Raw genomic sequence first — 17592 nt, 5'->3', positions numbered from 1 at the left:
ATTGCCACCCATCACTGAATGTGAATATCGAAAACAAAATCAACTTAGCTGTTAACTCCTTTCCCGCCCCTCACACAGCTTGATCCACGCTGGCATTTCTCCTCTTGGGCTTTAGGTTTTGAAAAGGGAAAAATCCCACCACCCAGTCCAAACTTTTAGGATAGCGGGTGTCAGATTTGCACAATCCAATAATTGCGCAACGATTTGGCTTGTTTCCCTCGCTCGAAAGCTTGACAGAGCCCCTGTCCGTAGCCACGATTGGTAAGCCGCGATTGGTGGGTGGCGGTTTTTGGGCGTGGCTTAGCGAAGGGTCAGTTTAAAAGGAGGATCCCGTGAGAGCAAAAGCACTAAAGGTATGAGACGCCATCGTAAACAAAAGTCAAGCGAACGCAAAGAGACTGAATGCACTAGCGAGAGAGAGAGAGAGAGAGGTGTATGTTGTATGTGAGAGAGAGAGAGAGAGAGAGAGAGAGACAGAGTATTGGCACGCGAGTATTGGCTCGATCTCAAATTCAAATTCTCTCTGCGTTCGCTTGACTTTTGTCCACTCCGGCGCCTCATAGTAGTCACGTTGGATACTGTCGAATCAAAACAATCTACCGTGCTTTGATTGGATGTCATGCCGAAAGCGCGCATGCTGTCACACACACACACGCGCGCAAGCTGTCACACACACACGCACACATAAACGGGGAGAGAGAGAGAGCTGTCCATGTCAACATACTTTTTTTTATCTTTGGGCTTTTCATGGGAAGCAGCAAGTCTTTACAAGTCAATAGGGGCAAGTCCTAGTCAAAGTCCGAGTCATTTATGTTCAAGTCCATTTATGTTCGAGTTGCAAGTCTTTTTATATTTTGTCAAGTCGAGTCTAAAGTCATCAAATTCATGACTCGAGTCTGACTCGAGTCCAAGTCACATGACTCGAGTCCACACCTCTGATGCACACTCTTCAGAGGATCACCGCAAGGTGGCGCAATTCATGTGCCATGACACTTCAACCTCAGATAAGTACTACGCACTTCACCTCGGACCTCTCCAAGCACGCGAGCGCCGCAGACTCTTTGAAAGGGCCTTGGTGGAGGAGGAGGAGGATTGGGAGGCAGCGGGCACTGAAAGCCCCCCGCGGAAAGGGCGCAAGAGGACAGAGACTCCCGTGTCTCCCCTGGTAAAATCAGGAACTGATGAGGCTGATACAGGAGCCAATGAAGAAGCCAAGGCAGGAACTGATGAGGCTGATACAGGAGCTGATGAAGAAGCCAAGGCAGGAGCTGACGAGGCTGATACAGGAGCCGATGAAGAAGCCGAGGCAAAAACTGACGAGGCTGATGCAGGAGCCGATGAAGAAGACTGGCAAGGAACTGATGAGGCTGATGCAGGAGCCGATGAAGAAGACTGGCCAGAAACTGATGAGGCTGATGCAGGAGCCGATGAAGAAGACTGGCAAGGAACTGATGAGGCTGATGCAGGAGCCGATGAAGAAGACTGGCCAGAAACTGATGAGGCTGATACAGGAGCCGATGAAGAAGCCGAGGCAAAAACTGATGAGGCTGATGCAGGAGCCGATGAAGAAGCCGAGGCAAAAACGGACGAGGCTGATGCAGGAGCCGATGAAGAAGACTGGCCAGAAACTGATGAGGCTGATGCAGGAGCCGATGAAGAAGCCGAGGCAAAAACTGACGAGCCTGATGCAGGAGCCGATGAAGAAGACTGGCAAGGAACTGATGAGGCTGATGCAGGAGCCGATGAAGAAGACTGGCCAGAAACTGATGAGGCTGATACAGGAGCCGATGAAGAAGCCGAGGCAAAAACTGATGAGGCTGATGCAGGAGCCGATGAAGAAGACTGGCAAGAAACTGATGAGGCTGATGCAGGAGCTGATGAAGAAGACTGGCCAGAAACTGATGAGGCTGATACAGGAGCCGATGAAGAAGCCGAGGCAAAAACTGATGTAGGGGATCAACCTACGTTTTAATATCGATCAGGGGTTTATTAGCTCATTTCAATGAATCGGATCCTGAAGATTCGAATCATTGATTCGACTCAATTGAGTCAGATTGAATCAGATTAAAAGATTCACACTTTATCTACCATTTGTCCCGCAAATAGAAGACATCGTATCTTACCAATCTTGTTAATATTATTTACGTGGCCAACGATAATAACATAACACAGTATTGGATGATCTTTTAGCAAGGTAACAAGATCTACAGCTCGAGGCAATGACTTAGAAGCACATAAACAAGAACACAGTTCTTACAAAATGAGTACAAAGATTTATTGAGCTACACTACGATAAATGAAACTAACTACGTAATAAGCAAACAACAAACAAACGCACACACACATTCACACATACACACAGAGGCAGTTCAGAGGATGCAATATGAGTTGACAACGTCCCAAATTAATTCTAATACTTCTTGCAAGATCTTAGAATAACACCTGAGAAACCACAAAAGCAGAGATATGGCTTATCTTTAACTGCTTAAGATCAATCTGCACAAGATCAGCAAGAGACAACATTAGTTTGTGTTACTTGCGCCCTTTTTGCTGAAGTCGAATCTCCCTCGCCGGCTGGCCTTGGGGAAACACGGTGCTCCTGATTGGGTGGTTTCTCGCTTCGATGACGTCTTTGGGATTCACGCGCTCGTGAATGGCTGTTGTCCTGGGTTACCGAGGTGACGGACTGCTGAGAGTCGGTTTGCGGAAGTTCATGCAGCTTCGGGAGTCCCGAAACTTAAGAGGTTTGCGTGGAAGTTCGTAGTGACCCAATCGCGTGGCGGCGCGGTGTCCGGGCAGGCGAAAGGGGGCAGAGAGCAAAAGCATGCGCAAGCTAGCTGATGCAAAAAGCAAAGTTTCTTTGTTGCAGGGTGTTTTTAAGTGACCTGGTCTGGTTCGTCCCCATGGCACTGTCTGCCAATGAGCAGCTGCCATGAAGGGCGGGGCCACGCCCCGTACTGACGTAGGAAAGGTCATTAATTAACAGACTGCATGTAGTTTTTACGTGGTAGAACTCTTGCAAGATTGAAACTCTTACATCAAACGTTACAAGATGAATACTGTTTGTACTACTAGTTTTTCATTTACACCAACGTATTGCAAATGTCACTAGCTTTCGTTCAATACCAGACATCATACATTTCAGACACATACAGATTAACAACGCATTGATTAACCTAGTTGATTGAATAATATGCCATAATGTTCCTCATATTAAGAGATTAGCTTTTGTTCATATGCATTAATGTTTCTAGAGATCTCTTTGTCTCTACGAAATTGTGCTTCTAGCAGGATGTGCCCAAGGCGAGCACATGACCAGGAGTCAATTAAAAGTCTCGTGAAATGGTTTCCGCTGAAGATCCTGTAAGGGCCATTGTGTTTTAATTTAACTGATTTAATTAATCATTGGCTAGTTAGCTGAAGGGTAACAGAACATCTGCGGAGAAGTACTGGTCAGAGGAGCCCAAAATCAATTGGCGCTCTGTTATCCTGATGGTATAAGCCCTCAAGCTAGTTCAATGAATGAGACCATTGGAGATGCCCAAGATTTCAGATTCAACTTGTGTTGACCACTGCAATATGCCGATGAGTTCCTACACTGATGAGGCTGATGCAGGAGCCGATGAAGAAGCCGAGGCAAAAACTGACGAGGCTGATGCAGGAGTCGATGAAGAAGACTGGCAAGGAACTGATGAGGCTGATGCAGGAGCCGATGAAGAAGACTGGCCAGGAACTGATGAGGCTGATGCAGGAGCCTCCAATAAAGAAGTCGATGCAGGAGCCTTCAACAAAGTAAGTATAATAGTTAAAACCTTTCATTGACATAAACTTTTTGCACAGTCTCCCCATCTATGCTCACAAAACTGTATTCAGGAGTATATACACCACCTAATTGTGATGTACAAACGATGAACTTACAGCAGACAGTGGAGAGTCTGAGTGGGGCTTCTGTGACAGATCTTCACAGGAACGTTTTCTTCTCTTTGCTTCCCCGGCTCCTAAATGAGCACAGTTGTGATTATCAGAAGACAGTGTCTTAGTGTGACGACTTTTATCTATTAATGCATACAATTGAAGCCGGAATTATAAGCCCCCCTGTTAAATTTGAGTTTATTTTTCACAATTTATGTGTAATGGAGAGAGGACTTGTTCAGGCACATTTCTAAACATAATAGTTCTAATAACTAATTTCTTATAATTTATCTTTGCCATGATGACAGAACATAATATTGGGTCACACTTTACAATAAGGTTTCATTAGATAATGTGTTTACTAACATGAACTAATTATGAACAATGCTTGTACAACATTTTTAATCATAGTTCAACATGTACTAATGCTTTATTAAAATAATATTTAATGCTTAGTTGATGGACTGTGAGTTGGCATGGATGACTGTAACACGAACAAATACTGCATTAAGTGTATTGTTCATTGCTTGTTAATGGTAGTAAATGCTTTGACATTAACTGATACAAACTTATTGTAAAGTGTCACCCTTTAAGGTAACACTTTAGAGTAATAGTCCATTAGTTAATATTAGTTAATGCATTTACTGACATGACTTAAAAGTTTAATACATTAATTACAGTATTCATTCATCTTTGTTAACGATTTAATGTTTAAGTTAAATAACGTTAGTTCATTAATGCACTGTGCATGAAATAATGTCAACAAGCACAACTTTGGATTTTAATAATGCATTAATGTTGACCTGTAATTAATAAATGCTGCACAAGATTGGTGACACTTAGTGTTAGTAAATTGATTAACTAAAGGACTATTATTCTGATGTGCTACCATATTTAGATTGAGAAAGTAAAGGCTTAACTAGCTTAACACTGTTTGTTTTGTAGCCAATAAAAAACATAAATAATAAAACAAATAAAACTTTCTTCAGAAGATAATATACTATCGTAAGTACTGTGAAAATGTCCTTGCTCCATTAGCTTGAATAAATATTTCACAGGAGCGTCCTCAACTGTAGTTCATGCTGCAACAGTATGAATAAATGTTAATAAGTGACATTCATTATGTGATATACCTTGTCTTTCAGAGGAGCTGAGTGGTTTCTTCGGCAGACCGCCTTTGTCCTCAACTGCTAAAGAAGGACAAAAAAAAACACAAGATAGGCAAAAGTCAGTGTCAAAGCAGCAAGAAGACAATCTCATCAGCACAGTGTTTTGATGTTGTGTTTCATTGATTATGCTATGGTACATAAACAATTAAAGACAATAATAAAGGGTTATACACACTGCAAATTTTAGATTGTAGATTTAACTACCTTAGAGTTCAAATTAACACTCCCTCAGTGTTTATATGGGAACCACTATAAAAGTGTTAAAATAACACTTTTGAAAGTGTTAAAAAAATTTTACCACTCAGAGAGTGTTAATTAGCAAACTCTTATTGTGTAAAATATATGTAAAATGTATATCAAAATACTGGCAGCAGTAGCCAAAACCAAAGATGAAATCAACTGAGAATAAAACTTTAAATAAAATAATAATGAATAAAAAAAATAAACAAATTACACAATAAAATTTATTTTTATTTTCAACATCTTTAAAACAACTCATCACATTAAACAACTCATCACTCTGAATTACCACAACACTTAAAAATTGAACACCAATTAATTTGCTGTGCACCTTGTGCTTCAAAAGCATTGAGGGTTTTCACAAGTAGCGCATCATCTGCGCATCCACCGTCACCTCTAGAACCCGATGAGCTGGAGCTGGCCGCCACTGCAGGAAAAGGCCTGTCCTTTGGGGGTTTCTGTGAGTTACAAGTTGTAGTTTGCATGAAATGTTGCCAGCATGATATATATTTTTAATAAAGTAGTTAAAAAAATAAAATAAAGCCTATATCTTTGCTGAGAATGTACTGCTGGAACCGCTTCAGTGTCATGAAAAATCTCGAGAAATGAAAAAACAGAAAAATAACGAAAAATGAAATCTTGAAAGAACAAGAAAAATCATGAAAAATGATAAAATCTTGAAAATGCACAAAAAATCACGAAAATTAAAAAATAATAAACAATTCAAAAAAATTAAAATTTTTGAAAATTCACAAAAAATTAAAATTTTTTGAATAATCACAAAAAATGATTTTTTTTTTAAAAATAACAAAAATTCGAATTTTTTTGAAAAATCGCAATAAATCACAAAAAAGAAAATTTTTTGAAAAATCGCAAAAAATGAAAATTTTTTGAAAAATCGCAAAAAATGAACATTTTTTGAAAAATCGCAAAAAATGAAATTTTTTTACAAAATCGCAAAAAATCACAAAAAATGAAGTTTTTGAAAAATCACTAAAAATCACAAAAGAAAATTGTTTGAAAAATCGCAAAAAATCACAAAATATGAAAATTTTTTGAAAAATCGCAAAAAATCACAATAAATGAAAATTTTTTGAAAAATCACAAAAAATGAAATTTTTTTGAGAAATCGCAAAAAATCACAAAAAATTAATTTTTTTGAAAAATCGCAAAAAATCACAAAAAAGAAAATTTTATGAAAAATCGCAAAAACTGAAAATTTTTTGAAAAATCACAAAAAAGAAAAATTTATGAAAAATCACAAAAAATGAAATTTTTTTGAAAAATCTCAAAAAATGAAAATTATGAAAAATCGCAAAAACTGAAATTTTTTTGAAAAATCACAAAAAAATCACAAAAAAAGAATTTTTTTGAAAAATCGCAAAAAATCACAAAAAATTAAATGTTTTTGAAAAATCACAAAAAATTAAAATTTTTTTGAAAAATCGCAAAAAATGAACATTTTTTACAAAATCGCAAAAAATCACAAAAAATTAATTTTTTGAAAAATCACTAAAAATCACAAAAGAAAATATTTTGATAAATCGCAAAAAATCGCAAAATATGAAATTTTTTTGAAAAATCACAAAATATGAAATTTTTTTGAAAAATTGCAAAATATGAAATTTTTTTTAAAAATCGCAAAATATGAACTTTTTTTTGAAAAATCGCAAAATATGAAAATTTTTTGAAAAATTGCAAAATATGAAATTTTTTGAAAAATCGCAAAATATGAAAATTTTTTGTAAAATCGCAAAATATGAAATTTTTTTGAAAAATCGCAAAATATGAAATTTTTCTGAAAAATCACAAAATATGAAATTTTTTTGAAAAATCGCAAAATATTAATTTTTTTTGAAAAATCGCAAAATATGAATTTTTTTTGAAAAATCGCAAAATATGAAATTTTTTTGAAAAATCTCAAAAAATGAAAATTATGAAAAATCGCAAAAACTGAAATTTTTTTGAAAAATCACAAAAAATCACAAAAAAAGAATTTTTTTGAAAAATCGCAAAAAATCACAAAAAATTAAATGTTTTTGAAAAATCGCAAAAAATGAAAATTTTTTTGAAAAATCGCAAAAAATGAAAATTTTTTACAAAATCGCAAAAAATCACAAAAAATTAATTTTTTGAAAAATCACTAAAAATCACAAAAGAAAATATTTTGATAAATCGCAAAAAATCGCAAAATATGAAATTTTTTTGAAAAATCACAAAATATGAAATTTTTTTGAAAAATTGCAAAATATGAAATTTTTTTTAAAAATCGCAAAATATGAACATTTTTTTGAAAAATCGCAAAATATGAAAATTTTTTGAAAAATTGCAAAATATGAAATTTTTTGAAAAATCGCAAAATATGAAAATTTTTTGTAAAATCGCAAAATATGAAATTTTTTTGAAAAATCACAAAATATGAAATTTTTTTGAAAAATCGCAAAATATGAAATTTTTCTGAAAAATCACAAAATATGAAAATTTTTTGAAAAATCACAAAATATGAAATTTTTTTGAAAAATCACAAAATATGAAATTTTTTTGAAAAATCGCAAAATATGAAAATTTTTTGTAAAATGGCAAAATATAATTTTTTTTGAAAAATCGCAAAACATGAAAATTTTTTGAAAAATCGCAAAAAATCACAACAAATGAAAATTTTTTGAAAAATCGCAAAATATGAAAATTTTTTGAAAAATCGCAAAATATGAAATTTTTTTGAAAAATCGCAAAACATGAAAATTTTTTGAAAAATCGCAAAATATGAAATTTTTTGGAAAAATCGCAAAACATGAAAATTTTTTGAAAAATCACAAAACATGAAAATATTTTGAAAAATCGCAAAATATGAAAATTTATTGAAAAATCGCAAAATATGAATTTTTTTTGAAAAATCGCAAAACATGAAATTTTTTTGAAAAATCACAAAACGAAATTTTTGAAAAATCGCAAAATATGAACAATTTTTGAAAAATCGCAAAAAATCACAAAAAATGAAAATTGTTTGAAAAATCGCAAAAAATCACAAAAAATGAAATTTTTTTTAAAAATCACAAAAAGTTTACATTTTTTGAAAAATCGCAAAATATGAAACTATTTTGAAAAATCGTAAAACATGAAAATTTTTTTAAAAATCACAAAACATTAACATTTTTGGAAAAATCGCAAAATATGAACAATTTTTGAAAAATCGCAAACAATCACAAAAATGAAAATTTTTTTGAAAAATCACAAAATATGAACAATTTTTGAAAAATCGCAAAAAAATTAATTTTTTTTGAAAAATCGCAAAATATGAACAATTTTTGAAAAATCGCAAAAAATCACAAAAAATGAAAAATTTTTGAAAAATCGCAAAAAATCACAAAAAATGAAAAATTTTTTTAAAATCGCAAAATATGAAATTTTTTTGAAAAATCGCAAAACATGAATATTTTTGAAAAATCACAAAAAATGAAAATTTTTGGAAAAATCACAAAATATGAAATTTTTTTGAAAAATCGCAAAATATGAAATTTTTCTGAAAAATCACAAAATATGAAAATTTTTTGAAAAATCACAAAATATAATTTTATTGAAAAATCACAAAATATGAAATTTTTTTGAAAAATCGCAAAATATGAAAATTTTTGGAAAAATCGCAAAATATGAAAATTTTTTGTAAAATGGCAAAATATAAATTTTTTTTTGAAAAATCGCAAAACATGAAAATTTTTTGAAAAATCGCAAAAAATCACAACAAATGAAAATTTTTTGAAAAATCGCAAAATATGAAAATTTTTGGAAAAATCGCAAAATATGAAATTTTTTTGAAAAATCGCAAAACATTAACTTTTTTGAAAAATCGCAAAATATGAACAATTTTTGAAAAATCGCAAACAATCACAAAAATGAAAATTTTTTTGAAAAATCACAAAATATGAACAATTTTTGAAAAATCGCAAAAAAATTAATTTTTTTTGAAAAATCGCAAAATATGAAAATTTTTTGTAAAATCGCAAAATATGAAAATTTAATGAAAAATCACAAAAAATGAAAATTTTTTGAAAAATCGCAAAATATGAAATTTTTTTGAAAAATCGCAAAATATGAAGAATTTTTGAAAAATCGCAAAAAATCACAAAAAATGAAAAATTTTTGAAAAATCGCAAAAAATCACAAAAAATGAAAATTTTTTTAAAAATCGCAAAATATGAAATTTTTTTGAAAAATTGCAAAACATGAAAATTTTTGGAAAAATCGCAAAATATAATTTTTTGAAAAATCGCAAAATATAATTTTTTTTTGAAAAATCGCAAAACATGAATATTTTTGAAAAATCACAAAAAATGAAAATTTTTGGAAAAATCACAAAATATGAATTTTTTTTGAAAAATCGCAAAATATGAAATTTTTCTGAAAAATCACAAAATATGAAAATTTTTTGAAAAATCACAAAATATGATAATTTTTTTGAAAAATCACAAAATATGAAATTTTTTTGAAAAATCGCAAAATATGAAAATTTTTGGAAAAATCGCAAAATATGAAAATTTTTGGAAAAATCGCAAAATATGAAAATTTTTTGTAAAATGGCAAAATATAAATTTTTTTTTGAAAAGTCGCAAAACATGAAAATTTTTTGAAAAATCGCAAAAAATCACAACAAATGAAAATTTTTTGAAAAATCGCAAAATATGAAAATTTATGGAAAAATCGCAAAACATGAAAATTTTTTGAAAAATCACAAAACATGAAAATATTTTGAAAAATCGCAAAATATGAAAATTTATTGAAAAATCGCAAAATAAGAATTTTTTTTGAAAAATCGCAAAACATGAAAAATTTTTTAAAAATCACAAAACGAAATTTTTGAAAAATCGCAAAATATGAATTTTTTTTGAAAAATCGCAAAAAATCACAAAAAATGAAAATTGTTTGAAAAATCGCAAAAAATCACAAAAAATGAAATTTTTTTTAAAAATCACAAAAAGTTTACATTTTTTGAAAAATCGCAAAATATGAAATTATTTTGAAAAATCGCAAAACATGAAATTTTTTTTAAAAATCACAAAACATTAACATTTTTGGAAAAATCGCAAAATATGAACAATTTTTGAAAAATCGCAAACAATCACAAAAATGAAAAATTATTTGAAAAATCACAAAATATGAACAATTTTTGAAAAATCGCAAAAAAATTATTTTTGAAAAATCGCAAAAAATGAAAATTTTTTGAAAAATCGCAAAACATGAAAATTTTTGGAAAAATCGCAAAATATAAATTTTTTTGAAAAATCGCAAAACATGAATATTTTTTGAAAAATCGCAAAACATGCAAATTTTTTGAAAAATCGCAAAATATAAAGATTTTTTGAAAAATCGCAAAAAATCACAAAAAAGGAAAATTTTTAGAAAAATTGCAAAATATGAACAATTTTTGAAAAATCGCAAAAAATGAAAATTTTTTGAAAAATCGCAAAACATGAAAATTTTTGGAAAAATCGCAAAATATAAATTTTTTGGAAAAATCGCAAAACATGAATATTTTTTGAAAAATCGCAAAACATGCAAATTTTTTGAAAAATCGCAAAATATAAAGATTTTTTGAAAAATCGCAAAAAATCACAAAAAAGGAAAATTTTTAGAAAAATTGCAAAATATGACAATTTTTTGAAAAATCACAAAAAATTAAAAAATTTTGAAAAATCGCAAAATATGAACAATTTTGGAAAAATCGCAAAAAATGAAATTTTTTTGAAAAATCGCAAAATATGAAAATTTTTTGAAAAAACGCAAAATATGAAATTTTTTTGAAAAATCGCAAAATATGAAAATTTTTTGGAAAATCGCAAAATATGAAAATTTTTTGAAAAATCGCAAAATATGAGAATTTTTTGAAAAACCGCAAAACATGAAAATTTTTTGAAAAATCGCAAAATATAAATTTTTTTGAAAAATCGCAAAACATGAACATTTTTTGAAAAATCACAAAAAATCACAAAAAATGAAAATTTTTTGAAAAATCGCAAAATATGAAATTTTTTGGAAAAATCGCAAAATATTATTATTTTTTTAAAAATCACAAAACATGAAAATTTTTTGAAAAATCGCAAAAAATCACAAAAAATGAAAATTTTTTGAAAAATCACAAATTATGAACAATTTTTGAAAAATCGCAAAAAAATGAAATTTTTTTGAAAAATCGCAAAACATGAAAATTTTTTGAAAAATCGCAAAATATAAAATTGTTTTGAAAAATCGCAAAACATGAAAATTTTTTGAAAAATCGCAAAATAATCACAAAAAATGAAAATTTTTTGAAAAATCGCAAAATATGAAATTTTTTTGAAAAATCGCAAAACATGAAAATTTTTTGAAAAATCACAAAACATGAAAATTTTTGGAAAAATCGCAAAATATGATAATTTTTTGAAAAATCGCAAAAAAATGAAATTTTTGAAAAATCGCAAAATATGAACAATTTTTGAAAAATCGCAAAAAATCACAAAAAATGAACATTTTTTGAAAAATCGCAAAAAATCACAAAAAATTTAAAAATTTTGAAAAATCGCAAAATATGAAAATTTTTTGGAAAATCGCAAAATATGAAATTTTTTTTAAAAATCGCAAAATATGAGAATTTTTTGAAAAATTGCAAAACATGAAAATTTTTTGAAAAATCGCAAAATATAAATTTTTTTGAAAAATCGCAAAACATGAATATTTTTGAAAAATCGCAAAAAATGAAAATTTTTTGAAAAATCGCAAAATATAAAATTTTTTTGAAAAATCGCAAAACATGAATATTTTTGAAAAATCGCAAAAAATGAAAATTTTTTGAAAAATCGCAAAATATAAAATTTTTTTGAAAAATCGCAAAATATGAAAATTTTTTGAAAAATCACAAAAAATCACAAAAAATGAAAATTTTTTGAAAAATCGCAAAATATGAAATTTTTTGGAAAAATCGCAAAATATTATTTTTTTTGAAAAATCACAAAACATGAAAATTTTTTGAAAAATCGCAAAAAATCACAAAAAATGAAAATTTTTTGAAAAATCGCAAAAAAATGAAATTTTTTTGAAAAATCGCAAAACATGAAAATTTTTTTGAAAAATCGCAAAATATAAAATTGTTTTGAAAAATCGCAAAACATGAAAATTTTTTGAAAAATCGCAAAATAATCACAAAAAATGAAAATTTTTTGAAAAATCGCAAAATATGAAATTTTTTTGAAAAATCGCAAAACATGAAAATTTTTTGAAAAATCACAAAACATGAAAATTTTTGGAAAAATCGCAAAATATGATAATTTTTTGAAAAATCGCAAAATATGAACAATTTTTGAAAAATCGCAAAAAATCACAAAAAATGAAAATTTTTTGAAAAATCGCAAAAAATCACAAAAAATTAAAAATTTTTGAAAAATCGCAAAATATGAAATTTTTTTGAAAAATTGCAAAATATGATAATTTTTTGAAAAATCGCAAAAAATGAAATTTTTGAAAAATCGCAAAATATGAACAATTTTTGAAAAATCGCAAAAAATCACAAAAAATTAAAATTGTTTGAAAAATCGCAAAAAATCACAAAAATGAACATTTTTTTAAAAATCACAAAAAATTTACATTTTTTGAAAAATCGCAAAATATGAAATTTTTATGAAAAATCACAAAAAATGAAAAATTTTTGAAAAATCGCAAAATCCCAAAAAATGAAAAATTTTTGAAAAATTGCAAAATATAAAAATTTTTTTAAAAATCACAAAAATTAAATTTTTTTTGAAAAATCGCAAAATATAACATTTTTTTGAAAAATCACAAAAACTGAAAAATTTTTGAAAAATCACAAAATATGAAAAATTTTTGAAAAATCGCAAAAATGACATTTTTTTGAAAAATCGCAAAATATGAAATTTTTTTAAAAAATCACAAAAAATGAAATTTTTTTGAAAAATCGCAAAATATAAAAAATTTTTGAAAAATCACAAAAACTGAAAAATTTTTGAAAATTCGCAAAATATGAACAATTTTTGAAAAATCGCAAAAAATGAAAAATTTTTTAAAAATTGCAAAATATGAAAATTTTTTGAAAAATCGCAAAAAATGAAAATTTTTTGTAAAATCGCAAAATATGAAAAAAGTTTGAAAAATCACGAAAAATCATGAAAGATGAAAAAATCTTGAAAAATCATGAAAAAATCACCAAAAATCATGAAAAATTCACCAAAAATCATGAAAAATTATCTGTACAAACAGTAAAAAATACAGATAGTGCAAAAACAATGACAGTGCAAATACAACGACAGTACAAATAACAGACAAATAAAATGACAATGTGAAATTGACAGCGATATGTACAATGAATAGGTGTCCACATAGTTGTAGGCAGTGTTGTTTCAAGTATGGATTGGCTAAAGGTCAGTGCATGCTACATATTGATGGTGTGCAGTGAGGGTATGGAAGAGCCTGTGTGTTAAGTGTTCATCAGCCTGATAGTCTGAGGGAAGAAACTTTCCTTTAGCCGGCTGGTGCGTAACCAGATGCTGCGGAACCATCTGCCTGAGGGTAGCAGACGGTTTTGTCTGTATAATTGTACATGTTAAACTAATTTAAATTAGAAGTCCACTAAATGTTCATTAACTAAAGTCACAGCAAAAGGTGCTACAATTAAAGTAGAAATGCCAAAGTTCCACTGCTTTTTCTGTGACAGCTGTAGGGCTCGTCAGGGGATTGAACCCAGGACCTTTCACATCCTAAGCAAGAATCATACCCCTTGACCAACGAGCCCTGAAGAAAGACCCTGCTGTGCCAAAAAAAATTCTTACTTTTTTATAAATACTTTTTGTTCTTGTTGTTTTTAGTATGTGCCACCTGGGTTGTCTTTGATGCAGTCCCTTTTAAGTTGGCTGTGCAGCACAATCCACAATAGCGATCTGCTAAAAAGATTCAGAGTGAGCTTCTGTTTAGAATACAGTTAAAAGCATCAGTCTGCAATATTAGAAAACCAGTAAAACAACTCAGGTGGACCTCTGGAAAAGCCAGGTAAGCCATTTTGAACAATGCCATAATGAAAAGATTTATTTATTTACATTAATCCATGCATCTCTTTATTTAGGCTATTTGCTTTATACGAGCTTACATGTCCTACAAATTTATTAATAGGACATACCCTATTAATAAACCGCCATGTTGTGAAATCGAAACCAAAGCATCCAGTAAAAATTCATGTCTGGGGAGCCATATTCCATCAGGGACCTGGACCGCTAGTTGTGTTAGAAGGTTAGTTCAAATCTCTTTAATATGATTGAATCGTTTCTGTGCAGTTTCTTTATTTATATATATATATATTTTTTCTATTTTCAGGAATTATGGACAGATGTTTTTACGAAGACGCTATAATAAAATTCAATCAGGCTCCATACGTAAAACAACACTTAAAGAACCATATCAATTCTTCCAAGGTAGATACAGTATGTAGGCCTACTGTATCAACTGTGTGTGTGTGTTTGTACATGTTCACTGATGTGTGTGTGTGTGTGCACACGTTCACTGCTGTGTGTGTTGAACTTTTTTATCAATCTTGATGATTATTGAATAATTAATAAAGTAAACACATTGCTTAAAGGGCACATAGTTTACCCCTTTTTTAATGATTTAACATTATTATTATGGTTCTTCTGAGTGTGCCAGTCTAGGTTCAGTTCAAAACACAATCCAGATTTTTTTATTATAATGTGTTATAATGTGTCATTTTAAGGGCGTGTACACAGCTCGCTGTTTTACATTTACATTTAGTCATTTAGCAGACGCTTTTATCCAAAGCGACTAACAAATGAGGACAAGGAAGCAATTATCACAACTATAAGAGCAACAATAAATAAGTGCTGTAGGCAAGTTTCAGGGCTGTAAAGTCTAAGAAGGAAAGCATTAGTAATGTAAGAATTATTTTTTTTTTTTTGAGTACAGTTAGTGGTATAGCTAGAGGCAATTGCAGATTAGGAAGTGAAGAGGAGACTAAATAGTTGAGTTTTAAGTCGTTTCTTGAAGACAGCAAGTGACTCTGCCGTTCTGTTGCAGTTAGGGAGTTCATTCCACCAACTGGGCAGATTGAATGCGAGAGTTCGGGAAAGTGATTACTTCCCTCTTTGGGATGGAACCTCGAGGCGACGTTCATTCACAGAACGCAAGTTTCTTGAGGGCATATGAATCTGCAGAAGTGAGAGCAGATAAGAGGGAGCAAAGCCAGAGGTCGCTTTGTAGGCAAACATCAGAGCTTTGAATTTGATGCGAGCAGCAACTGGCAGCCAGTGCAAACGGGTGAGTAGCGGAGTGACATGTGCTCTTTTCAATTCATTAAAGACCACTCATGCTGCTGCGTTCTGGAGTAGCTGAAGGGGCGTGTTGCTTCGCATGAAAATTAGTTTCAAATTCAGTCGGTCGGTGAGTAAATGAATATGATGAATGAGAACACACAGGCATGTGCGTATAGACATAAAATGTAATGTTGTACAGTAACGTGTCAATTGTTTGTTTCAGTTGTCTTTATTTGAATGGTTTCGTGAGGATGTGATGGTGTGCTTTATCTGGCTGATTCCTGCTGAAGTGGGCGGGTTGTGTGACGTTTGATTCGGGGGATGTTATGGGGCGGGGTTTGCGTGACGTGCTGCGAGCTACTAGCCCGACAGTGGAAACGCAACATGATTTCGGCCTCACTGCTTAACCTCCTGGGCAATTGCCCCGGCTCATCCTGGCTCGCACTGGCCTCAGCTCACAGCCTAGAAGTCCAATGAACTATCCATTGCACCACAGAGCTCCTGCCTCTAGCACTGTTGCACAGAAAGCAATTTTTGGTACTCTCTGGCCCATAAAAGCACAGCTCACTGCAGATAAAGTACTGCTGGGATTCATACATAGGATCTTCTGTTTACTAGACAGGTGTTTTGACCAACTAAGCCACAAAAACAGACAGGGGGTATTTGTTTAATCGAAAAAAGAAACGGTAAAAACGGTAGCACTGCATGTTTGAATGTCTAGACTTAAAAATTTTAAAGTCCAATTGGTTACGCATCACCATACCATGCTATATAATGCCATCGTCCAAAACCCTCTTAATAGTACAATATTAAAATTGTTTTATTATTTAATATATAATCAAGGTTTCCCTTCTTAAACCAATTAACTTCTCTCTATAAAGCTTCAAAAATTGCAACAAATGAACACTCCAATGAAACAATGTACAAATAAAATAAAAATGAAAATAAAACATTTACTTAAAACATTTCAAATTTTCCCAAAAGTCCAGTACAGGTGATGAACACTCAAAAAGATTCTTTTGCAAAACAACTAGGTTGCAAATTCAGTTTCAGAGATCCAGGATGTTGCACTTGTGAGTGTGTTGTAAATTTACACTCCTACCATGACGCTGAATAGGTTTCACTTTGTATCTTTCCAACAGGTGTATCCAAAAAATCCACTTAATGGGAGGCTCGCCAGTCCAACTCCACAATTAGACAATCACCGATGGAAGTTGAGACAATCCAAATCCAGAAAAGAGTTCACACTTCAATTAATTTGAATGCAGAGCAGATCACATTCAGCAACTGACTTCAATAGAACATCTCACCGATGAAAAACCAGAAGAAGATGCACAAGCAAACAAACAAAGGGGAGAAAAAAAACCATTAGCATTTTACAGTGTATGCATTATCTCAGCTTAACACATTTGTAAATAAACAGCAACAATAAATGACCATGTATATGCTTCTCTCTGCTGAATTTCTGTGTTTTTCCTATTTCTCTCTCCTATTTGGCATTTTCTTTTTACAAATGACAGCATTTTACTTAAATAGCATTTCACTCACAGATACAAATCTTGTTTTTTTCTCTCAATCCTTCATTAAAAATATATGATAGAAATCATTTCAGCATCTTATTAATGGTCAATTTTCACAGTTAATACGCATTTAAAACATTAAAAGATATAAATCTAATAGTTTTCTACTGTTATTAATATAACAACTTACATCTCTGCATTCCCTTGCGAACACTGAATCACCATAGCAACGGTAAACACAAGCTAACAGACAGAGATTTGTTATTGTTTGTAAATCTGATCTGCTGCTATAGTGTAAGGCACGATGATGTTCTTCTAAAGCACTATTCCCTTGAATGCTGTATAATACTCTATTATGAATTATTTATATAAATAAATAATTTTAATATATAATAATTAATCGAGTATTCTGCCAATGTTTTTTTTTTTTCATATTTATAAGGGTGTTTCTAT

The 17592-nt window shown here is 30.5% G+C and overlaps 1 protein-coding gene across 2 annotated transcripts; it reads left to right on the top strand.

The window, feature by feature from the left end:
- The first annotated feature begins 273 nt into the window (after window positions 1–273).
- Window positions 274–17072, top strand: LOC101885558 (uncharacterized). Of its 2 annotated transcripts, XM_068220198.2 has the most exons (7): window positions 274–3792; window positions 5058–5139; window positions 14168–14348; window positions 14422–14585; window positions 14670–14767; window positions 15384–15623; window positions 16762–17072. In XM_068220198.2, the coding sequence occupies exon 1, from the start codon at window positions 917–919 to the stop codon at window positions 1970–1972; it is 1056 nt and encodes a 351-aa protein (XP_068076299.1). In that variant the 5' UTR covers window positions 274–916; the 3' UTR covers window positions 1973–3792; window positions 5058–5139; window positions 14168–14348; window positions 14422–14585; window positions 14670–14767; window positions 15384–15623; window positions 16762–17072. The 2 variants fall into 2 exon arrangements, with proteins under 2 accessions (XP_068076299.1, XP_068076298.1); XM_068220197.2 differs by lacking the exon at window positions 15384–15623 and having other exon boundaries at window positions 792–3792.
- Window positions 17073–17592: the final 520 nt, after the last annotated feature.

Source organism: Danio rerio, chromosome 4, assembly GCF_049306965.1.
Source record: "Danio rerio strain Tuebingen ecotype United States chromosome 4, GRCz12tu, whole genome shotgun sequence".
Taxonomy (NCBI): Eukaryota; Metazoa; Chordata; class Actinopteri; order Cypriniformes; family Danionidae; genus Danio; species Danio rerio.
Note: the sequence above shows the minus strand (reverse complement) of the source record. Positions and strands in the feature narration are given on the sequence as shown.